Source organism: Abramis brama, assembly GCF_963993115.1.
Source record: "Abramis brama genome assembly, chromosome: 14".
NCBI lineage: Eukaryota > Metazoa > Chordata > Actinopteri > Cypriniformes > Leuciscidae > Abramis > Abramis brama.
In genome coordinates this window covers 4,019,658-4,045,854 of record NC_139976.1, presented here as the reverse complement: position 1 = coordinate 4,045,854, position 26,197 = coordinate 4,019,658, and the positions used below count along the sequence as shown (strand labels likewise).

General features: G+C 36.3%; 1 protein-coding gene across 2 annotated transcripts; it reads right to left on the bottom strand.

Annotated features, from left to right (window-relative positions):
• fdxr (ferredoxin reductase) lies at positions 1-26,197 on the bottom strand. 2 transcript variants are annotated; one of them, XM_084135121.1, is made up of 13 exons: positions 26,037-26,197; positions 25,441-25,679; positions 24,920-25,011; positions 22,929-23,024; positions 21,357-21,479; positions 19,604-19,717; positions 19,406-19,507; positions 14,724-14,831; positions 14,382-14,466; positions 9,858-10,036; positions 4,114-4,285; positions 2,190-2,363; positions 1-792 (listed from the first exon to the last, which is right to left on the bottom strand). In XM_084135121.1, exons 2-13 carry the CDS (start codon positions 25,532-25,534, stop codon positions 662-664), a joined length of 1,470 nt encoding a protein of 489 aa, XP_083991247.1. In that variant the 5' UTR covers positions 25,535-25,679; positions 26,037-26,197; the 3' UTR covers positions 1-661. The 2 variants fall into 2 exon arrangements, with proteins under 2 accessions (XP_083991247.1, XP_083991248.1); XM_084135122.1 differs by having other exon boundaries at positions 25,441-26,152.

The window sequence follows — 26,197 nt, the reverse complement described above, 5'->3', positions numbered from 1 at the left end:
TAGTGTTTGTATATTATTTATTGTGTAAAAATAGGTTCAGTTTGTTTGTTCTGGCAAGAATAAACGATAAGAAAGCCATGCCTAACCTACTTTCACACAGACTGGGCCAGCTTCATTGTCAGACATGTTGGCATCAGTAGTAAAGGGCAATAGTAGTGATTATTGCAAGTCCATGTCCTGACATGATAGCTAAACAATTCATTAACAAGTAACCCAAGTTGCTTAAGACTTGATTCTTTCATAATACAGCATGAACTTGTTAAACATCAAAGGCATGAACCATAAAATCCAGAACAACCTTCAATTAAAAGAACAGCTCATAAATGATAGGAAACATGTGTCATCATTTATCCACCGCCATATCATTCCACTTTGTTTCTGAAGAAGAATTCCTCAGATGCTCTTATTAGTGAAAGGGAGGCTGTTGCGCTCAGAATAAGTACAACAATGCACAAGAAAAGTACCATAAACATAATTTGTGCGCTATTCAGTGTTCTTTTGTGTAAGAACCCCAAATTTTCAGTCATTATTTGTAATTTTTCATTGAATGGAGAAGAGCAGCGTGCACATTCTGCCAAACGTCATCTTTTGTGTTCCACAGAAGAAAGTCATACAGTTCTGACGGTTTATCACAGCTCTGCAGACTCCATCGGGTCAGATCTCAGGACCAGGCGATCTTCAGCATCTCGTCCACATCCAGAAGTTTCTCCCTGGGTTTTCCCAGGGATTTGCCTCTCCTCTCCTCCTCCGCATTAATCTTCTCCCATTGTGGAAATAGCACCGTTCTCACACCTGTTGACAAACATGACCCAGTGATGAACTCATTTTAATGATTACTGTGCAGTAAACTGAAAGAGAACAGGGAATCTATTATCTTGGAACAAAAACATGCCATGACAAAAACACCACACCCAGAGCCATAAAAATTACGCAACAGCAGATAAACGTGTGTAAAGTAGTGAGCTGTGTCATGAGGAAGCCTAAATCCATTCCCAACGTTAAATTTGTTCCAAATTCCCACTGTACCGACAGACAATGGCAAAATAAGGTTGCATCTTAGGCGTTTCACAGCCTGACAAACACCAACTGAATATGTGCCAAAATAATTAAAACAAGCGCCAACTAACATGCTCTAAGACAGAACCACATAAGGCAATCTAAGAATGCATTACGGTGAGCACAAAGAAAAAGATACACCACAAAATTGAAAAAGATTTTTGTCTCAGATCTTAATTATATGATTAGATCTATGATTATAATTCATATCTATAGCCGAATCACGGCCATGCTGATATTTAGAATAACAGCACTTAAACAGTACGACAGCATTTTAGTGGCATGTTAAAATAATACAAACATTCAAATTAAAATATGAAAACAACTCAAAGTAAATTTGTATTAATGCAGTGATTATTTTTAAATGTACAAATGCCTTTGCACAGCATTTTAGTGCCACGTTAAGATAAAAACAAGGTTTTAATGTATTCATTTTATTTTAATGAAATGTATAAAGGCATTAACAAATACATTAAACTCAATTAAAAATCTATTTGTATTAATGCAACAATGTATTAATTTTATTTTAATGTAAAAAATGCCTTTGCTCAGCATTTTAGTGCCAGGTTGAAATTTTAATTTAAATTAAAATTAAAATAAAAAACTATTTGAATTAATGTCTTCGCTTATAAGTCGTAATATTGTGGTATTTCTCAGACTTTGCTCACACAATACTTTGCTTTTAATCTCCTAATTATTCTCAAAACATTGATTTATTCTTATAATGTTACAAACTTTTCCTTAAATTCTTATTATTTTGTTTTTAATAATCGTACCATGGCACTAAAATACCATCATACTCATGTGTGATGCTGCTTAAATGTACTTCCTCTTTTTTGATATTTGATACTTAGGAATTTATAATAAATAAAAAATGACTATTTTACACAATAAATGGTAAAAAAAAAAAAAAAAAATCATTAAAAAGTATGTTTTTATGCATATTGTCATTTCTAGTTTAGCAGCATGCTAATGGAAAATACTATTGGCAACAATGAATGTGAAGAGCAGCACTTGTGTGACACGCGTCACCTATATAGAGCGCTCGTAATCAGTCACATGTTCGTTTGACTTTGATTAGGATGCTGCAGCCCTCTAGGTTTTAGTATCGAGCGTGTCTGTGTGAACATGACCTCGTGTTTGCAGAAGAGCAGTGATCGCTTGAGCGCCCGCTTTGTTGACCGACAGATCGACCTCGCCAGCCTCCATATCCTGAATTAAAACACGTGCCGTATCGAAACTGTCGTTCATCGTGGTGGCGATCACACCGGTGGGACCCCGCTTCACCCAGCCACTGCAGTACAGGCCTGCGCAAAATAAACACACACAATTACAATTACACACTCCATGACTATCTATACACAAACATAAACACCCCTTTCCCACCAGGATAAGATGTCAGAAGTTATTTTAACATCCAATCCAGTCAACTCAAGCCAAATTTATTTGCAGCGCTTTGTGAGATATAAACGCCTAATTCCTAAAAGTTTATATCCCACAACTTGGACTCACAAATATTTATCAGAATTGCCACATAAATATGACCGCAAAAAAAATATTTACTGTTCTTCGACAGACAAATTGTGGTTTCCTTACTGGTCAAAAGTTTTAGATCGGTAAGATTTTTTATGTTTTTAAAAGAAGTCTCTTCTGCTCACCAAGGCTGCATTTATTTGATAAAAAAAAAAAAAAAAAAAGTATTATTGTGAAATATTATGACAATTTAAAATGACTGTTTTCTATGTGAATATACAGTTATGTGTAATTTATTCCTGTGATCAAAGCTGAATTTTCAGCATCATTACTCCAGTCTTCTGTCATCTTCATTTATATAGCGCTTTTAACAATGTAGATTGTTTCAAAGCAGCTTTACAGAGATAAACGTATAATTTAAGGTAACAGAGATTATTTTGGCTTTGTAGCGGTTCTTTAATAAAGTTATTTTCACGTTATTTTCGTCAGTGTCACATGATCTTTCAGAAATCATTCTAATATGATGATTTGATGCTCAACAAACATTCGTTATTATTATCAATGTTGAAAACATTTTTTTTTCAAAATTCTTTGATGAATAGAAAGTTCAAAAGAACAGCATTTATTTAAAATAGAATATTTTCTAACATAATAAATGTCTTTACTATAACTTTTGATCAGTTTAACTCATCCTTGATGAATAAAAGTATTGATTTATTTTATTTATTTCCCCCAAAAATAAAAATAAAATTCTTACTGACCCCAAACTTTTGAACGGTAGTCTTTAATGTTACAAAAGCTTTAGATTTCAGATAAATGTTGTTCTTTTGAACTTTCTATTCATCATAGCATCATGAAATAAAAATGTAAAAAAAACTGTTTTCAACATTGATAATAATCATAATATCACAATATCATAAATTGGAAAATTATTTAGAGATTTAGAGATTGCAAGGGAAGACAAAAACCTTTGAAATTACTAGTTAACGTTATTTTGTGCTCATGATGAGAGTTTTGCTTATTAGATTATGTACGTTGCTTGTTTTAAGTAGTTTATTACTTTGAGCAAAATATAAAAATGGTCCATAGTTTTCTCAGTCCCCTTCTATGTGCCATACACGTAGGTCTCTAAACGTAAAAATAAATACATAAATAAATAATAGCCTGATCTTACCTTTTGATATTCATATCCAGTTAGCAGAAATATGTACTTCTTTTGGTAAATATTGGTTAAAAAATAATAATATTGATCTATCGGGGCCCAAGATTCTCATCTTTGATGAATCTTTTGAGTGTTTAGGATATTTTCTTTTACAAAGTACTACGGCTGCCCTGATGGAAATGTATAACTGGTCCAGAAAAGTATTGTCCGGACCTCCGCTGGGAAGGAAATATAGAGACCCTGACATAATACCCCTGACATAAAGAATAAATTTCACCTAATGTGATGCCCTTTGCTGCATCTTTTCTGAAAAAGCCTTCTGGCTTTCATTTTTAAGTAAAAAGAATAACATTCTTGTAAAAAATGTCCCTCATGGCTTCTGGTTTCAGGACCCTGCCAGTGGACAAACACACTCCTCTCACCTGTTGTGTCCTGCACTCTTCCCATGACATTGGGCACGATGGCTTTTCGGGGGTCAAAGGGCACCGTGGGGTCAATGGGAAAGCTCTTGTAGCCGATACTGGTGATGATCAGACCACACTCCAGATCCTCCAGCTGACCGGTGGGAACCGCACGCGTGTCCTCACCCGACCCCTGACAAACAACACACACACACACACAGAGAGAGAGACTTCACTCCTGCACAAAACTGGCACAGATGTTTTACATTATAGAAATATTGGAATCCACCGCTGCGTCAATGTATATGTAATGAGTGATTATAATCAAGGTATTAATCAATATTTTTCCTTCTAAATATCAAATGAGTTGAATGACTTCTCTGGAGATTTTACTTTGTTATAGAAGTTACCGGTGTGATTACTGAAATGTTCTTTTCATGTATTCTCTAATGTCTGTATTTGATATCTGACTGCAGTAACAGTGCTTGCTCATTTATCCCGGCTTCCAGAAATGAAATATGGACTTGTTTTGTGTTTGAGAAAGGTCTTCAACGTGTTAAAACATATAGGGGTCATTGAAGTCTATAGTTTAAAGGACCATTTCTCAGTTAAAGCCTATATTTTCCAGTTAGACTAAAGTGTAGTTCTCCTTAATAGAAAGAACACATTATCTTGATGTTTTGAGACGACTCTCCTGTTTATAATTAGAGCCTGGCCAAATCCAACTTGGAAAAGCTGTGTGAAAACTGCACACTATCTTCAGAAAAAACATTTCTTCAGTTTTTTATAACTCTGACTCCGGGTCTACTTTCAAACATCTGGTCCTTGGGGGCTAGACCCCTAACAAAATGGTAGAACCAGGAAATATTGCTTGATATATAAGGAATATACAAGAGATGTTAGAAGATATTCTAATATTTCTGGAGCTGGACAACATATTGATTATTCATGAAATATTCATGAACATATATTCAAAACTGAATATGTTAATATGTAATGTATTCCTGTGATGAAAGCTGAATTTCCAGCATCATTACTCCAGTCTTCAGTGTCACATGATCCTTCAGAAATCATTCTAATATGATGATTTGCTGCTCAAGAAATATTATTATCAATGTTTAAAACAGTTGTGCTGCTTCATATTTTTTGTGGAAATCTTAATACGTTTTTGAATGAATAGAAAGAACAGCATTAACCTTTTTTGACATTATAAAAGCCACTTTCCATCAAATTAATGCATCCTTGCTGATTAAACGCATTAATTTCTTCAATAAAAAATCTCATCGACTCCAAGCTTGCATGTGGTCGTGTATGCTAAAACATTTTTGCCCTAATTTTGAATTCATAAAATATAGTCTTTCATTTAAATGTTCCTTCATTGTAAAGTTATTCTTATCTGTGACCGAACAACTATTACAAAAACAGCATCATATCAAAATTCAAGTTTGGAGGACAGAATTCACAGAAACGATTTTTAACTAGACGTGTTTCTTTTTATCTATAAACATCTTCATGTCTCCTGTATCTGCACAGATGTAATCTGTTCATGAAATGACAAGAACAATTTTTTCTGTTTGTTTTGTTTTTGTCTAGTTTAGTAGAGCCAATGCTTGATTTATGACAGGAAGGCTTTGAAAGGATTACTGGCAGCATGTCAACTTCAAAATCTATTAAAGACAGATGTTGTAAAAGACCAAATAAAGAAACTATTAAAATCTGTTTGATAGTTTGGTCCGGAAACCAGATATAAAGTGTTTCACACTGAAGTTTTCAGACAAAAACATCAAAATAAAAAAGGGAAGCAGAAATGGTGTTTAGATTACAATTTCCGCCGCTTCTTTTTGTTCTGCCATTCTTAAGTATGAGATGACAATAAGCCATTGTTCAGAGTTGGTCATTTCAAAGAATTGGTAGCACCAGTTTACAAAACACTCTAATCTAAATCTAAATTTGGATTCAGAAAATATTCAGAGCCTGTCATTTTTTTTGTTACAATGCTTAAACGTCTTATGTTTAACAATAAAGAAAAAATGTTATAGACACATTGTAGCCTAAAAGTTCATGTGTAATAAATTGAATGTTGAATCAAATAAAATGTAGTCTATTCAACACTTTTGTAAGTGTTTTGAATAGACTACATTTTATTTGTAATGTTTTGTAATGTCTATTTAACACGTTTCTCATCTAACACAATTTCTTTAAATTATACTTTGGTTAATTTCTCAGCTAAAACTGATTTGTGATTACCGTAATTAAATAAATTAATCGGCACATCATGTAATTAATTAGATTTTGTTTTTTAAAAAGCAAACTGACTTTAGCAAACGCGTGTCGCTACCATTCAGAAGTTTTGGGTCTTTTTTATTTATTTTTTTTAATATATTTTTGAAAGAAGTCTATTTTGCTCACTAAGGCTGTTTATTTGATGCAATAAAAAACAGTAATATTCTGAAATATAATATTATTACAATTTAAAAGAACTGTTCTCTATTTGAATATATTGTAAACTGTAATTTATTCCTGTGATCAAATATGAATTTTCAGCATCATTACTCCAGTCTTCAGTGTCACATGATCCTTCAGTAATCATTCTAATATGATTTAAAATAGAAATATTGTGTAACTTCATAAATGTCTTTAAAGGGGCTATATGTAGTTTTCAGCGGCCTCTAGCGGTGATGTTTCAGATTGCAACCAATACAAAGCGGAGGTTTCTCCACACTCTAAAAAATGCTGGGTTGCTTTAACCCAATTTTGGGTCAAATATGGACTAACCCAACGTTGGGTTAAAAATGCAATTTAAAAATGGACAAACCCAGCCGTTGGGTTACATTTTTAATGTAACCAATGCAATTTGTCTATTTTTAAATTACATTTTTGTCCATTTTTGATTTTGTTCAAAATGCAATTTGTCCATTTTTTAAATTGCATTTTTAACCCAACGTTGGGTTAGTCCATATTTGACCCAAAATTGGGTTAAAACAACCCAGCATTTTTTAGAGTGCATGATTCAAAAGCCCTGCCGATGCTGATCCGTGTTTTCGTCCGAAGTTGACATAGACAGTAAAATAAATGGACACAGCGACCCCATAGGTTTCAACGGAGAAAAGTGAAGTCAATTAAAAGCTCTCACTTCCTGATGGTCGAGCGTACTGCGCAGACTCAAACTGAGCTTGACGACGTAGATGTGACGTGAGAAATCTGAATCATTCCCTTCCGAAACTTGCAGAGACGGAGAGTGTGAGTAGGAGCTGTCCATGAGCTAGGAGCAGGAGCAACTTTTGCTAAGTATTCTGATTAATTACTTTGTCACTTTGCCTCCACGTCCCCCCGATTGCCCGCGAGCTTCCATACGGTAATCTCTCTACTGTGCGACAGAGAGTCGCGTGGTTATGACGCAATTGTTAGACTATTTTTACAAAAACTGCTTCTACGGGGCCATAACGTAAGATACAAGGTAATGGAGCCTTTTATACATTTTCGTGTTTCTTTAGAAATAAATAATGGATGTTATGGAAATTTTATATTTTACTCTTTCCCATTTACTTCTCAGATATTGTGTCGGTTTTCCTTTGATTTAGATTGTGATTCTCTCTCAGTGTGCATGTATGTCACCTGGCATGAACGAGTTCCTATTCAGGAAAGACAGAGAGGGTTGAAGAACCATTGTCTCGATCTGGTTTTACGGGGGGAGCAGGAAAATTACAGGAGAAGAGACTGTATAAAAGACTGTCTGGTTTCTGTGTGATTAGGTCTTGTTCCTATCACGAGGTAGCTGTCGTGGTACTTTTTGTGAACAAACCTCTTAAAGAGAATAAAACTTCTTCTCTTTAATACAAATTGACTTGAATGTTTCTTATGCCTGATGCTGTTTGTTAACTATTGATTTTGCCACATCATGGACAAATGGAGTCTTTAAATGCCTCAGATGTAAAGTTATTCGCTGTCAAAGTGACGCCAAAATGAATGGGAGTCAATGGAACGCTAACAGCAGGTGATGGTCTGCTAATCAATGGCGGCGCCCGAGGAAGCTTCAATGTTTTCCGAAACATTGGCCCCCTGGAAGTTGATCCGATTCACGTTTGGCCTGACGAGCTTCATCAGATTTTGTTTTGTTTTTTATCATTATGTGGAGTTTGTGTTGGAGTCTGTGTTGTGCTGGGCGCAGGTCGTTTCTTGGTGTTAGCAGACTCCATGTCATAAGTTGCAGTGTCATCGCCGTTGAGTGCAAAGTCAGTAGACGAGGCTTGAGGCTCGGGAGCGCGCATGCAGATCTCAGTCACGTCTCTGGATTTCGCGGTAAATCCGACCCGGAGCCTTACGAAAGGAACATAGAAATAGGAATAGCCTACTTGCTTTCAGAGGTAATAGCAAAACCCGCCAAGTGGATCATTTTAATGTGAGATTACAACCCCTTCACACACAGGCAATAAAAAAAGGATTCATTTTAGTAGAAAAACTACATATAGCCCCTTTAAAAGTATAAATTTCTTTAAAAAAAACACTGCCCCCAAACTTTTGAATGGTAGTGCATATTATGAAAAGGATAAAAACTATTAAGATAAAGATTAATCATTGTCAATTTCAGTTTCATTGCATGAAAAAGTAAACTTCACATTTAAATCCAATGAACCGTTTCCGTAAAGTTAACTTTAAGCAAAACACTCTCCAACTCCAGAAATTCCAATGTGACAGAATAGAAAGCGTTATGACGCACGATTGGTTGACGTCGTTCTTCTCTCTCAAGCACATCAGGACTTTCCAGATTTCAGGTGGAGTAAAAAATACTTTGAGTCTTGACTTGTGCAGTCATCTCCATAAACCATGAAGAACTCAAAAAACATTTTGGTTTAAATTACTAAAAGCTACGTGTGGGAGAGCAAATTCCTTTCATTTTCATTAGTATGATAATGAAATATTAATTTCAGTAATATTATCATATATAAACAGACCAATAGAATAATTAATGACTAGAGATTTGTTTACAATCTGCATTCCGGTCAGGGGAGTGATTGATTATAAACACTAAAAATCATTTACATTTACATTTACGCATTTGGCAGACGCTTTTATCCAAAGCGACTTACATTGCATTTCAAGCTACACATTTACATTCTTATCAGTTCTTGCTTTCCCTGGGAATCGAACCCATGACCTTGGCGTTGCTGTTTGAGCTACAGGAAAGATACAGTTAATTATTCAAGCTTGTTGAATTAAGGATGAGAAGATTAGATTGTGAACACTGAGACACTAAAAATAACAAACGTTGATGAATTGCTCACATTTAGACCACAAACATGTATTAAAGGAACACGCTGACTTTTTGGGACTTTTGATTATTCACCGTATCCCCCAGAGTTAGATAAGTACATTCATACCCTTCTCATCTCTGTGCGTGCCGTAACTCTGTCTGACTCACCCACCGCTAGCCTAGCTTAGCACAAAGACTTGAGGTAAATGGCTCCAGCTAGCATACTGCTCCCAATAAGAGACAAAATAACGCCAACATTTCCCTATTTACATGTTGTGATGTGTATAGTCACAGCATGTACAAATAACAAGGTCACATGAGACACAGCCATCTTCTAACCAGATACACACTGGGAACTATATTCTCAGAAGGGGAAGCACTGCTATTTCTGCGGAGTGTTCCTTTAAGGAAGTAAATTCGGTCAATTTTGACTTCTCAACATCTATTCTTAACGTATGTTGACAGAGCACACATAATCGGATATTATGGATGTTGTTTGGTCTTGCACGTTTACCTCAAGCTTATTAAGAGCCAATCGGATTCCTGTAGCTCTTTTCCCATCAGCCCCGGCGAGAACCTCCACGGGACTGCGAAAGAAGCGGAAACCCCAGCACTTCTCAACTTTATCATCTCTTCCTTCCTTTACAGCCTTCATCATTAACTCCGTCAGTCTTTTTCTCGGTCTGGGAAGGTCTAATGAACACACACATACACACACACACACACACACACACACACACACAAACGCTGAGTTTCCATGTCTTATGGGGACTTTCTAGAGACATAATGATATTTATTCTGTACAAACTGTTTATTCTATCCCTAATCCTAACCCTAAACCTACCCATCAAAGAAAACTTTCTGCATTTTTACATAAAAAAAAAAAATAAAAAAAAAATAAAAACATATATATATATATATATATATATATATATATTTTTTTTTTTTTTTTTTTTTTTTTTTTTTTAATGTAAAAATGCAGAAAGTTTTCTTTGATGGATACTAAATTGTATTTAACTAAACACAATTTAGTATGATTTATAAGCTGTTTTCGTTATGGGGACCAAAAAAATGTCTGGTATTACTATTCTTGTGGAGACGTCCCCATAACATAGGGTTTACCAGGAACACTCACTCACTCACACACACAGACACACAGACACACATACACACACACACACACACAGACACACACACAAGCCCTATTCGCACGGGATAAGTATTACCTGGTGACCTCTAGTCATTTGTAATAATTGCGGAGGTTGTCTGTGATCTTAATCCCGTGCGAATCGGCCATGTCTGTAATTTGTAAAGTAAAAATTCCCCCGCAAATATCCTACCATATTCCGCCGAACACCGAGGTCCTGTGATAATATTAGTCCCGTGCGAATCGGCATCTCTGTGATTTGGCGGGGTCGTTTATAATTTTTTCAAGGTTTTTGTTTCCTGTGCGCTTTTTGGAGGCTTTTTTTTTGGAATGGAGGCTGTGTTGGAGTGTTTTGATAGTATTTTGGGTACTGGGTCATATCGCTATACACCATACGATACAACTACACAATTTGCAGAAAGAGAAAGCTGAAAACCATCAGAAGAGCAAAAACAAAAAGAATGATTAGATGGAGATGGATGACATGTATGCGGTGAGGAACATTCTTCTGTTTATGATACATCATACAGCTAGACCTATAATAACGACAAGACATTTCCAAGCAATAGTCTATTGACATCATATCCGGGAGATAAGTCAGTAATTTCGAGTAAAATCACAGGCTTTGTTTAGGCTATCCCGTGCGAATGCACCACATGAAATTCAGATGTGGGTGGGTAATTTCTAAATCACACGAGGTCCCCAGATAATACTAATCCAGTGCGAATAGGGCTACAGACACAAACACAGACACATACACATACACATACACAGACACACGTTGGCACATCTATCATTATGAGGACATTCCTAATGACATTTCCAGTCCATAACCCTAAACCCTACCCATCACACAAAACTGATCTGCATTATTACATTTTTAATGAAAAATTATTTAGTATGTTTATTTAGCGTTATAAATTACAATGACATAGGAATGTCCTCATGACCTGAACCTTGAGTGTAAACCACACACTTTGAAGTCTTTATGCCCTAGATCACTACATCTCAACCATCAAATGAACTTTCCAATCTGGAAATGTTTATTTAGAGGAATGCAAAGAGGAGTAAAAGTCCCTAAAGTCCCAGGAGGAATGCAGTAGATCTAGATCCAGAAGATTAAATCAGGTTTCCCCCCAGAATATCAGGTTTTCAAAGATGTGAACTTAGATAAACTAAGATAAACTAAACTAGAACTTAGATTATTTATTTATTTTGGAAAGTCACTCACTGTATAGAGCAGATCGTTACAGTTGGCTGATGTTTTTGAAAGGAACATAAAGATTAAAAATTAAAAATAAAACTGTCTTAAGTAAAATCAAAAGACAATAAAAGATATAATATAATATAAAACTGTCTTAAGTAAAATCAAAAGACAATAAAAGATATAATATAATATAATATAATATATATATATTATATTATATTATATTATATCTTTTATTGTCTTTTGATTTTACTTAAGACAGTTTTATTTTTAATTTTATATATATATATATATATATATATATGTAATAAAATAACATTAAGATATACGTTTATGTTTTCACAAATGCACCAAGTTTGACGTCGGTCTCTTCTGCTCATCCAGGCTGCATTTGTTTGATCAAAAATGCAGTAAATCAGTAATGTTGTGAAATATTTTTGCAATTTAAAATGACTGTTTACGACCTGAATATATAGTAAAGTGTAATGTATTCCTGTGATGAAAGCTGAATGTTCAGCATCATTACTTCAGTCTTCAATGTCACATGATCCTAATATGATGATTTGCTGCTCAAGAAACATTTATTATTATCATCAATGTTGAAAATGATTGTGATGCTTCATATTTTTGAGGAAATCGTGATACATTTTTGAATTAAAAGAAAGTAAAAAAAAACCCAGCATTTTTTAGATAGAAATCTTTTAAAACATCATATATGTCTTTACTGACACTTTTCATCAAATTAATGCATCCTTGCTGAATAAACATATTCATTTCTTTAATAAAAAAATCCCATTGACTCCAAGCTTTTAAGATGGTAGTTTATGCAAAAAAAGTTATTAGAAGTTAAAGTTATTCTTATCTGTGACCGATCAACTATTACAAAAACAGCATCATATCGAAAGTTTGGAGGACAGAATTCACAGAAACGATTTTAAACTAAACGTTTTTCTCATTCTCTTTATCTGTAAACATCTTCCTGTCTCCTGTATCTGCACGACATCTGTTTCACAACAAAAAGTCCCCAAGACCCCTGCTTATAAACAACAGCTAACTTGTGTTTGTGTTTTTGTCATGTGTAATTTCTGAAAGTACAGAGCCAAAGCTTGGCTAAAGACAAGGCAGCTGGAAAAGATTACTGATAGTTTTTAAGTTCATTGCCACATCAGTGTTTCACACTGAAATTTGTCCACACAACAAAAACTACTACAAAAGCAGTCAGTGTGCCTTATTAAATTACACTCACCTAAAGGATTATTAGGAACACCTGTTCAATTTCTCATTAATGCAATTATCTAATCAACCAATCACATGGCAGTTTCTTCAATGCATTTAGGGGTGTGGTCCTGGTCAAGACAATCTCCTGAACTCCAAACTGAATGTCAGAAAGGGGAAAGAAAGGTGATTTAAGCAATTTTGAGCGTGGCATGGTTGTTGGTGCCAGACGGGCCGGTCTGAGTATTTCACATTCTGCTCAGTTACTGGGATTTTCACGCACAACCATTTCTAGGGTTTACAAAGAATGGTGTGAAAAGGGAAAAACATCCAGTATGCGGCAGTTCTGTGGGCGAAAATGCCTTGTTGATGCTAGAGGTCAGAGGAGAATGGGCCGACTGATTCAAGCTGATAGAAGAGCAACTTTGACTGAAATAACCACTCGTTACAACCGAGGTATGCAGCAAAGCATTTGTGAAGCCACAACACGCACAACCTTGAGGCGGATGGGCTACAACAGCAGAAGACCCCACCGGGTACCACTCATCTCCACTACAAATAGGAAAAAGAGGCTACAATTTGCACGAGCTCACAAAAATTGGACAGTTGAAGACTGGAAAAATGTTGCCTGGTCTGATGAGTCTCGATTTCTGTTGAGACATTCAGATGATAGAGTCAGAATTTGGCGTAAACAGAATGAGAACATGGATCCATCATGCCTTGTTACCACTGTGCAGGCTGGTGGTGGTGGTGTAATGGTGTGGGGGATGTTTTCTTGGCACACTTTAGGCCCCTTAGTGCCAATTGGGCATTGTTTAAATGCCACGGCCTACCTGAGCATTGTTTCTGACCATGTCCATCCCTTTATGACCACCATGTACCCATCCTCTGATGGCTACTTCCAGCAGGATAATGCACCATGTCACAAAGCTCGAATCATTTCAAATTGGTTTCTTGAACATGACAATGAGTTCACTGTACTAAAATGGCCCCCACAGTCACCAGATCTCAACCCAATAGAGCATCTTTGGGATGTAGTGGAACGGGAGCTTCGTGCCCTGGATGTGCATCCCACAAATCTCCATCAACTACAAGATGCTATCCTATCAATATGGGCCAACATTTCTAAAGAATGCTTTCAGCACCTTGTTGAATCAATGCCACGTAGAATTAAGGCAGTTCTGAAGGCGAAAGGGGGTCAAACACAGTATTAGTATGGTGTTCCTAATAATCCTTTAGGTGAGTGTATATCATTAACTATTATGTTAAATGCATTTATGGCAGTTTTATGTTTTCATTTGTGGAGCCCAACAACATAATTCCCTGTCCTTGATCATTATGCATTGCATCTTCTTTTGGGTTTCACAGAAGAAAGAAAGTCATACAGGTTTGGATTGACAAGAGGGTGAGTAAATGATGGCAGATTTTTATTTTTAGGTGAACAAACCCTTCAGTTGTGATGCTTTTACCTTTCAAAGCTTCTGCGATGCCCTCAAAGTCATTGGGCAGCATGTCGGCTCTGGTGTTCGGCAGATTCACCATCTCTCGGAGTTCCTGAAGACCAAATAAACAGTCCTATTCCCTGCAGCCTTATAAAATCTTTACGAAACCTTTCACTTGCAAAGTCAATAAACAATACAATCATGTATCATATTTTATGAGTGTTTTTCCATTATGCAAGACATTGTTTTTTTCCCATGCATTTTAAATGTTGAAGAACAGGTACCTCTGCTTAATCTTCTTAATCTTCTGCTTATCACCTGCCAACTGAATTCATTCACTCCGAGGGTGTAAAACAGGAGGAGTCATACCTTGATGGTACACGCGATTTGAAGAGGCCCTCGCCGGCCTACGATCAAAACCCTTCTCACATTACTGCTCGCCAACACTGCCAGTGAATTCTGGGTAATATCGGTCTCCTGTAAGAGAAAGCCAGAGAGGATAGCAGTTGGGTTCACATTACTACACATACATTAGGTAAATTGTGTAATTAAAACAGGAAAGTGTGGTTTAAAGTAAAAAAAAATGCACTTTTCTCAGCTTTTCTGAATGGCAAATTTTAATACGAAAATTCTAATATTTTTCTATTACTCTAGTCAGCATTCACATTGTTTAATGCACATATATTTTGACATATGTGACCCTGGACCACAAAACCAGTCACATGGGACATTTTTTGAAATTGAGATTTATACATCATCTGAAAACAGAATGAATAAGCTTTCCATTGATGTATGGTTTGTTAGGATAGGACAATATTTGATACGACTATTTGAAGATCTGGAATCTGAGGGTGCAAAAAAATCTAAACATTGAGAAAATCTCCTTTAAAGTTGACCGTTTATGTTGGTGATTGTGCTGCATTCACTCACAAAAATAAATGTTTTATATATTTACGGTAGGAAATTTACAAAATATTTTAATGGAACATGATCTTTACTTAATATCCTAATGATTTTTGGCATAAAAGAAAAAGCAATAATTTTGACCCATACAATGTATTGTTGGCTATTGCCACAAATATACCAGTGTGACATGTGACTGGTTTTGTGATCCAGGGTCACATATAGAGAGTGAGTAATTTGACTGATTCAAGCCATTAACGTTTGATGGATTTGAGATTAATGTCATAAATGGCACTAGACTGGTTGTATTATTTCCCAGCACACAGTCTTTTTCCATCATCACATTCAATTCTAACTACAAACTCACCATTGATATTTTATAAAACATCTCTTTTGCCAAAGAGATTCACAAGTAATGCAGAGTGTTTTAGTACAGTGATCCAACCACATCCACTGAAGATGATATACAAGAAGCTCTATTAACGAAAGTGAAATGAATGTTTTTGTTTTGTAAATAAAATAACTCTATTCCCTAAACTACTACAAATCGATTAGCAGCAACCATGTATTTTTCGCATATCCACCTTGTTTTGCAACATGAAACCTACTTTCTGTGAATGTGCGAGACTTCCAATTCATTAGTCACTATAGGTAAATAACTAAAAGAATAAAGTGCAGTTAACGCTAAAACTATCTGCACTACAAACCAGCCTTTTACGAATCAAGCAGCATAACGGACTGCTTTTGTAGAGCTAAAATAACTAGAGGCGAATGACACCAGAAGCCTCGCACATTTAAATTACAAATGGCCTCGCCCACTATTACGGTAAAAATAAGGTGGATATCTCTCAGATCTTCATGAAAGTAAATGCAGTGTAATTCTGGAAAATATCTGTCTCCTGTAAGCAAAAGTCAGAGAGAATAGCAATTGGATTCACATTAGAGAATCAGAACAGGAAAGGGTGGTTTAAAAATGTAGCTCTGTTCAGCGGGGATGTTTAAATATTATTAGAGGGTGCTTGCCAAAGGCAAGGCACTCACTGTTGTTATTCTCCATACATAGTGATAACTAATAATCTTTAAACATCCCTGCTGAACAGAGCTACATTTTTAATCGACCCTTTCCTGTTTTGATAACTCCTCCCGCAGCTTTTGTCACAGACCCACGAATGAGGCGTCAAATCGTGCGGATTATTGAGGAGAGGTGTGCTATGACTTTTATAAGCGATCGGGGGTACGGTGTTCGCCCCAGGGGCGAAAAAGCGGCCGAAAAAATCCCGTAGACTTAACATTGCGACAAACTTTGACGAGTCATAGCTCCAAGCGAGAATTTCACAGAAACTTGTGATTTGCCACATTTGAAGAGGCTGGCAGGCTCTGTAACATACCTCACAATGGGGTGAAAGTTGCACCCCTGGGGGGCAGGAGCTGCCCAAAATTTCCCATTGACTTACTATGGAGTAGGACGGCCCATGAAATGCATGTGTTTCACCTACTATGGTAAATTGCATAGGGATTTTGTATTGAACGTAGATCTGGATCACAGTGTCATAGAGACAAGGGGGCGGGCTCATTTTACTCAGACGACCAATCAGTCTCTCAGGATCATTGTGAAGCTATCAAGCCACGCCCTAGCTACCATTTAGAGCACCTTAGCAACAAGTTCCATAGATATCTCCGGACTGAATTGTCATAGAAACATGAGGGTGGTCTCATTTGACTCAGGGCAGCAAACAGCTGAGCCAATCATGAATCACCTCAACACTTCCTAGCCCCTCCCTTGCAACCACTGTCAAGCACCTTAGCAACCAAAAAGACAAGAAGCCTTTGCAGTTTCATCATTGGCAGCTGCCAAGCAACTCCATAGCAACCAAACAGAGTACCCTAGCAACCAAAATCCAAAGAGGCATATCTTCCATTCTGAATGTCACAGGGGCATGGGAGTTGGTTTATATCATTCATACTGACAAGCAGCCTTTGGAGTTTCATGATTGGCAGCTGCCAAGCCACTCCCTATCAACCAAATAGAGTACCCCAACCAAAATCCAAAGAGGGATATCTTCCATTCTGAAAGTCACACCGACACACGGTGTGAGTAATGAGACTTGAGTCTACAGCGATCTGTCAGACACATTAAAGAGTCACAAAACGGTATTTATTGTTTAAATGTCTCTAAAAAATGACTACATTTGAAAGGTGAGACTTTTGGCGCTTTTCCATTAGCAGTACCAGCTCAACTCAACTTGACTCGACTCGACTCGGCTCGCTTTTCGCTCCGTTTTCCATTGCAGATAGTACCTCCACAATAGTACCTGGTCGTCATAGCGACGCTGCAGGAAACTGCCGTGACTTAATCTTCTACGCGAGATACATCCGCTGCCACACACAATGGACAATGAAGGAAATCGAGTGTATGCTGTTTCTGGATGTTTTTGTTTTTGCTGTTTTTTATTCAGGATACTCCGTCTGGCGCGTGCAATGATGACGCAGTGAATAGTGACGATTCTCTCTGACCAATCAGCAGTCTGCCGTGTTTTCACGTCACATTTTAGTATCGCCTCAGCTTGCCCCAGCTCGCTTAGAACCTCGCCGGAGGTGGTACGAAAAAAAGTAACTGGAAGCAGGTACAGGTACAACTTTTACACAGTGGAAAACCAAACAAAGCTGAGTCAAGTCGAGCCGAGCCGAGCCGAGCCGAGCTGGCTGTAGTGGAAAAGCGCCATTTGTTTCATATCAAAAGTACTCCTCTCTGATCCGCAATGTATTTTTCACTGCGTGAGAACTTGGTGTGGTGTGAGAGTGGCGTCGCTTGTCAGACAGTAACTAAAGTGGGCGAGTCTTTGCGAATGGTCATTGACAGTATGGACGGGGATTCGCCAGTCCCAATTCAAAACAAATTTCATGACAATCCATCATTGTTTGTTTCAAACATGTGAGAGCATCAAAATGATCCATGGGTGAAATTGATTGGATTTAATTCATTTTTTTGTCAGTTCCTATCATAATTTTAACATTTTGGCGTTATTGTTTAGCTATTTACCTATGTTTTCAAATTTCCTGTGTTTTTTTGTTGTTGTCTCGATCGGACTAACGGCTTTGAAGATAAACACAATTTTTTAAAGCTCTAAATGACACTTACAAAAACCATAAGGCGAAACCTGTCATGTTTGGTATTGTTGGACTCTGCAAGGATTCAGGAGTCTTAGGAGGTCACTCCTGTGAAAAAACACTGGCTTGAAACTTCTAAGGCTCCTTCAAGGCATTGTGCCAATGACGTATACTGAGTTTTTTGAGATACACCAATGTTCTCATAGACTATCATGGCACCCTGGACAAAGACACTGCGTGCCAATTTTCAGTAGACTAACAGTTGGGTGCGCTTATAGCTATTTTCATGATTTTTTTCACTGTTATAGCGCCACCAAGTGGCCAATTGTCACGGTTTTTTTCATGTCAACTATAATATATCTCTCTATAAAATATCTCTTTCCGCTCACAAGTTATAACCGTTTTATAGTGCCACCAAGTGGCCAATTGTTGCGATTTTTTTTCAAGTGATCTCAGGTTGAGCTCAGGAAGATGTATCCCAAGTTTAGCAAAAAAAATCTCTTTCCGTTCACAATTTATAACCATTTTAGTAAAAGTGGCCCTGGTGCCATCAAATATTTTGGTTCCCCTTATCGACCGTTAATTGAAATTTTTAATTTTTTGGATGATTATTGATTGTCAGACTCCAGAGAATACTCTTGCAGTGGTTTGGTTCCGATCGGGCCAAAAACCTAGGAGAAGTTTGCAAAAATAGGTTTAAAAAAAAAATGCAATTTACTTGAAATTGGCGCCTGAAGGACGAGCAAATCGGAGATAGCCATTTTGTCCGCCTTGAGCCAAGGATTCCAACGATATAAGACACTTGATCCTGGGACAAACGGTCTAAGAGTTATGAGCGATTTTGAACTTTTGGTTGCTGTAGCGCCACCTATGGGCCAATCGGGGTCATACTCTGATAGGTTGTCCCCAAATTGAGGCCTACCATCTGGCCAGGTTTCAAGTCTCTAGGCCTTACGGTTTGTCCTGCACGATGCGTTTTACGAATCCTTACAATTACAATAGGGTTTCAGCATTTCATGCTTGAACCCCTAATAAATTACCTTCAGCATATCCACAGGGGAGAGAAGTATTCGGGCAACATCCAGAGCCACATTTCCCTGTCCCAGAATCACTGCGGTCTCAGAGTTGAGATCAGGACACAGCTGCAAAGCAGAAGGAAAGATACTTACATTACAGAGCTGTTTATGGGCTTTTCACTTCAAACCCAGATAAATCTTATTGTTTCAATCAAACTGCACCTCTTTATTGCTGGGAAGTCCGTTGTACCAGCCAACAAAGTCCTTAGCTGAAAAAACACCAGATAAATCTTCCCCAGGAATTTTCATGGAGCGGTTTCCCTCGGCTCCATAACTCTGGGAAAACAGACGCAGAGGACATTGGGTTCATCGTCATTTTGACCCAGAGACAATTTTGTTTCCCGAAAAAAATGCTAGTTTACTTTCTGACTTTGCACAGGTTAGAAATACAACTTTCCAAAAATGTATGTCAAACGTGTATTCATAAGAATCTATATTTGAATCAGTATCATGGATATTTGGAAGAAAGGATTTTGTTCTTTGCTTCTGAAGCTAACAAGAGTTTAAATGCACAGTATCGTAACTACATGTAACCACACTGACATCCCAGTATCTCTGGGATTGAAATATATAAGGCCTTAAAAAATGAAGATTCCGGGAAAAAAGTTTATTAAGAATGAGAATCTATAAAGATATGTTTAATACTTTTAGAGTTACAGGCACGCAAAGTTTGGAAAAATAATATTTATGGCTCTCAGACAGGTACACTACCGTTCAAAAGTTTGGGGTCAGTAAGATTTTTAATTTTATTTTTGGGGGAAAGAAATAAAATAAATCAATACTTTTATTCATCAAGGATGAGTTAAACTGATCAAAAGTTACTGTAAAGACATTTATAATGTTAGAAAATATTCTATTTTAAATAAATGCTGTTCTTTTGAACTTTCTATTCATCAAAGAATTTCGAAAAAAATTTGTACACAAATGTTTCTTGAGCATCAAATCATCATATTAGAATGATTTCTGAAGGATCATGTGACACTGAAGACTGGAGTAATGATGCTGTTCAGCTTTAATCACAGGAATAAATTACATTTTAAAATATATTAAAATAGAAAACAGTCATTTTAAATTGTCATAATATTTCACAATATTATTATTATTTTTTTTTTTTTAATCAAATAAATGCAGCCTTGTTGAGCAGAAGAGACTTCTTTTAAAAACATTAAAAAATCTTACTGACCCCAAACTTTTGAACGGTAGCATATATATATATACACACACACATATATAAAATGAGATACATTTCTAGTTTCAACATTATTTGTTGTTCAGACATTCCTCTTTAAAAGAAAAAAGTATCAATTGTATGCAAGGAGACCCACATTTTGTTTTGACCACTAAAAATATGTAAATTGACCAATTTACTCATGGAACCGCATTAAGATCTCCATATACCTGGGATTGAATTGTAGAGGGCCTTTAAAATGAAGATACCAATATAAATGTTTGATAAGAACCAGAATCTAAAAGAATATTAAGGTATCTTATAATACTTCTTAAGGTAAAGGCATGCAAACTTGGGTAAAAAAACACAAGAAGTGCTTTTTCCCCATTTTTTAACTGTCACTGTTGGCATATAATACAACAAAGATTGCCAAAGTCAACAGATTTAACTAATATACCTACTAATCTCTGTGTAAAAAATAAAATAATGATGCTGACATCTTTCTAAAGTCATTTTTACACCCCTGTAATTTGACTCCAAATCTCAGGTGAAAATTGTCAATCCAATAATGGATTACTCAGTCGATATACATTCATGACATTTAATATTTTGGCTTTCTTCTTCATTTATGTTTTTCTTTAAAAATAAAAAATAAAAACTATCAAAATCTAATTTTTAGCAGGGGACCTCTGGCGGAGTTGACCCGTAATGACCCAACTGTTACGGTGTTGCGAGTGGCTTCCTCACCAGCACTACGGCGTGATACGCTTGTCTTAACTCCTCAATCGTCACATCTTTGCCCACATTCACATTACCATAGAAACTGCATCGTTCATGCTGGGCCGTCTGGGTGAAAGTGTTAATGACATTCTGGAACATTAAAATGAGGAATAAAAAAAACATACATTAATTTAGTAGTATGCATTTATAGCAGTGACTCATGCATTGGAAAAATTAAGCTAATACAAAAATAAAGCTGATCATGAAAAATAAAGCTAATACACAAACATTCTTCAGCTTGAGGAAATTCTTTGTCCAGCAGCAGAAGAGCTTGTTTGGGTTATAATTATATGGCAACAGTCTGAAACGCTCATGATTTTTATCATGGAACTCACGTGTATGCAGGTTCACAGACAGATGGCATTTGGTAAAATCTTAAAGGGATAGTTCACCCAAAAATGAAAATGCTGTCATCATTTACTCTTCCTCAAGTTGTCTTCCCCAAACCTGTATGACTTTCTTACTTCTGCTGAACACAAAAGAAGAAGATAAAGTCATACAGGTTTGGAACAACTTGAGGAAGAGTAAATGATTACAGCATTTTCATTTTTGGGTGAACTACCCTTTAAGTACCCATAGCAACATTGTCACAATAATCTTCATAACATAAACAAACATTCATAACATATTTGCAACAATTAGACAATGACATGAATACTTTGATGTTTCATCTTCTGTTTCCCACATCAGATAGTTACTGTTTACTCACATATGCTACACAAACAGAGTCTGTCCATGCTTTCATCTTACCTAATTGTTTTTTTTAAAGGTAAAGTCATATCTGTGTACTTTCATTTTCAAATATTTTTTCAAGCCCTGCTGTTAGTCAAACAGATCTTATCATTATAATGAGAGGCTATATATTACACATAAAGGTGATAAAGTATTATAACATCGAATCAACTCAAGTCAACATGAAACAGCATTTAGTCGCCTTCCTAAAATAATTGCCCAAGTCAATTATTTTAGGAAGGTGACGCTTTTGTAATTAACATGCACCAAATAACAATGTATAGTAATAAAAAGCAATATAATTAACCTCATGCAAGATGTAATATAAGACGTGAAAATTGCCATGACATTGCAACCAAAAAGTTAAATCAGAGTTTTAAATTGACTGATTGAGATAGACATGAATCATTTTTGCTTTAAGGTTTAGATCAGAGATTCAGAAATCTTTCATAATCACGTGTCACAAGATAAAAAGGATCATAAAACTAGGCAGGAGTTCTAATGCCCAATCATAATGTGCACTAAAATAATAACAATAATAGACTTTTGAAACTGTAGTTGAAACAAATGTCCCCAATACTTAATATTTTTCCTGTAAATTGCCCTTTAACCAGCTGTGGTGAGAAAATATTGATGTATTGTTCATGGAAAAACTTGTTTTGTTTTCTTTACAATATGATTTAAGCTGCCTATTTCTGTGTAATCTGGCTTAAAACCCTTCACAAGTTATGATTAATAATGCACCAACATTTCTACATACAGTATGCATGTATGTTTGGATAAATGGTGCTTTAAGAAAGGCCTGACCTTGACCTCAGGGTGATCAGGCGCGACCCCAAACCGCACCAGTCCAAACGGCACCGGCAGCCGCTCATAGATATCTACAACTGCATCTTTCCGAGCCTGAAAGTGACATAAACAACCGCAATTGTGGTTTGTGATAAACAATGGAAGAAACTGAAAGTGATGAATTTGACTGTATCACACAGAACACAGAACTAAACATCAGCATTTAAAACCCTCTGAAGGCTCTTTATTTCTCAGAAGCACTTGTGATTCAACCTGCAATTCCTCTTTTTTTTACATTTCTGTGGTTGGATTGTTAGTCATCACCCAAGTGCCAGAACAGTGTGTTCTGCGTTTATGTCAAAACCTGTAATGTTGCAGCATTATTATATTCTGTGGAAAACAGAGATAAGATCTGCCGATGTAGTGTAAAGGTAATCTCAAGAGAGCTGCTGTAAAATATTAAGCCCTGCTGGATGCCGTCCAACAATAAGCTCACGCACGTTTACCGTTTCACTCCGTGTTGCGGTGCGTATGCGGTGCAGGAGCAGCACGCGCTATAGTGCTTCACATATGATGCGTTTGCAGTGAATAACTGATCCGCGGCTGAACACATACTCAATATTTTTATTTCAAATCCGGAAGTTATCAGCAACTTTTATTTAAAAGAAAGTTTTGTCAGCATTGCGATTCTCTTTGTACACATATACACTCTTTAATAGACGTTTAAACACAATTTAAACAACGTATTATTCAGTGCTACTTCTAACGTTATATAGATTTATATATTAAGTTGCTCAAGCAAGTGGTAAAATATTTAACCATGTAGCCTACTTTTAATAAAATCGCAAACATTTTAAATTAAAACTTAAAATTTACAAAAACAGCCGACTCTGGTGCCTTTTCTTTTGCATTTAAATTTTAATAGCCTACAATAAATCTTGCATGTCACAAAGAACTTGTTTTTCCACCTCCATGAATGAGACAAGTGTTGTTTATTATGTCGCCTTGTTGAGGTAAATTGTAGTTTTCTTTGCTTTATCCCGGTCTTAAAGTAAAAAAGATGACTGTGAAAAATAGTAGAATTAAATTAAATACATTTATGGTGAGATTACTACATTTTATTTAATTAATGCATTTATGGTGAGATTATTATATTTTCATGTAAATCTGTGTTCATTTTGACCACGAACCATGCGTTGTCACTTTTATTCAGCGCATGCAGCACAGCAGAAATGCAATAAGTGCATTTAATTAAATAAAATGTAGTAATCTCACCATAAATGTATTTAATACTACTATTTTTCACAGTCATCTTTTTTACTTTAAGACCGGGATAAAGCAAGGAAAACTACAATTTACCTCAACAAGGCGACATAATAAACAACACTTGTCTCATTCATGGAGGTGGAAAAACAAGTTCTTTGTGACATGCAAGATTTATTGTAGGCTATTAAAATTTAAATGCAAAAGAAAAGGCACCAGAGTCGGCTGTTTTAGTCAATTTTAAGTTTTAATTTAAATTTTTCCGATTTTATTAAAAGTAGGCTACATGGTTATTTACCACTTGCTTGAGCAACTTAATATATAAATCTATATAGAAGTAGCATTGAATATTACGTTGTTTAAATTGCGTTTAAACATCTATTAAATAGTGTATATGTGCACAAAGAGAATCAATGCTGACAAAACTTTTTTTTAAATAAAAGTTGCTGATAACTTCTGGATTTGAAATACAAATAGTGAGTATGTGTTTGTGGTACAGCCGTGGATCAGTTGCACACTGCAAACGCAGCATATGTGAAAGCACTATAGCGCGTGCTGCTCCTGCACCGCATACGCACTGCACATGGAGTACACTAAAGCCACAGGACACTTACTATAGGGAATCTTGTGGGAAAATGTATTAGCTGTTTTCAGTAAAGTTAGTCGACCTAAAACTGCTACTGTAAGATGATATCTTTCCTGGTCAGACAGTCGTTATGTGGACCCTGGATATTAATAACACAAACCTTCAAGAGCTGTTGTGCTGTGTAAAATCCAGCAGGACCTCCTCCTACAATACACACTCTTGGACCGGACGCAGAGGAAAACCCACGCACACCTGACAGATGACAGAAACACTTGTCCTTAATAATCTGACATTATGCAACAATGCATAGAGCTATCAGATTTTTATCAGACGAGTCTATCTATCTATCTATCTATCTATCTATCTATCTACCACCTGTCTGTGAGCCCTCTATAACATTCAAACTACAGACATTTTTACACTTTTCTAAACTTCACACATGGCTGTCCAGCCAACAATCTTGGCAAAGTTGGCAAACTTTATTTTTATCAAACGTTAATCCTAAAACATGCCAAGTTTAATACTGTATCCAATATATTAACATGCATATGATAATGATGACAGGTAGAAGTATTGCAGCAGTAATGACCCACACACTTTAAATATGTTTACAAAAATACAGATTCCCTCAAGAGTCATGACGTCATCGCTAGAAACAAGAGTGTTACATTATAAACTCACCGCCTTCAGCTGGCAGACACCGATATGCGCGCGACAGGCTGTGGATCTTCTTTACAGACCCTTTCATAAGGTTTATCATTGTCATCCTCTTCATCAGACGGAATGCGGTCAAAAACAGCAGTCCAAGTCCAACAATGACTCTGTTATGAACCCAAAAGCGGCTTATGGAGCTTTGATCCCTCAGCGCGTGCTCTTGGATCACAATCCGTGGAGTTGTATTTATGTATTCATTTCTGAAACTTCATGAAATAAAACTGAAATAGATCTGCATTGAAGATTTGCATGATCCATAACTTGACTCTGCTTCCGATTGCACTAAATATTTTGCATTCGGTATATTAAGAGTAGAATAAAAGTGTAGGCTTTTGAGACGTTGAGTGCAAAAATAAAGGCTAAAGGTGAAAATATTTAGATGTGGACATGCCGACTTAAGTATCACAGCAGAGCTGACCATATATATAAAACACCAATAACACGCAGTCAATTCAGGCACGTCAAATACGCTGCATACGACAACATCAGTCGATTAATTAGTAATAAATACTGCATGAAAACGTGACAATTAAAAAATAGCGCATTTATAAAGGAAATCTTACTTCTGTTCAAAGTGTGCATCACTTAAAGTTCACCGTGACGAACAAATGCTCCGATTAAACGTTCCTCCTTTCTAAATGTGCCACTTTCCTCTGTCTTTTGTTGATCCCGATTCCCCCAATTCATGTAGGGCTATAACTGCTCTTTATTCCTCGTAGTTTGT

Excerpts from the sequence above, each read along its gene's own strand:
- fdxr (XM_084135121.1), bottom strand. The coding sequence starts at position 25,534 with ATGAAGAGGATGACAATGATAAACCTTATGAAAGGGTCTGTAAAGAAG. Across the intron at positions 25,012-25,440 it reads GTGTCTGCCAGCTGAAGGCG|GTGTGCGTGGGTTTTCCTCT; the intron begins GTGAGTTTATAA and ends GTCATCTGTCAG. Across the intron at positions 14,832-19,405 it reads CCCCTGTGGATATGCTGAAG|GAGACCGATATTACCCAGAA; the intron begins GTAATTTATTAG and ends TTTCTCTTACAG.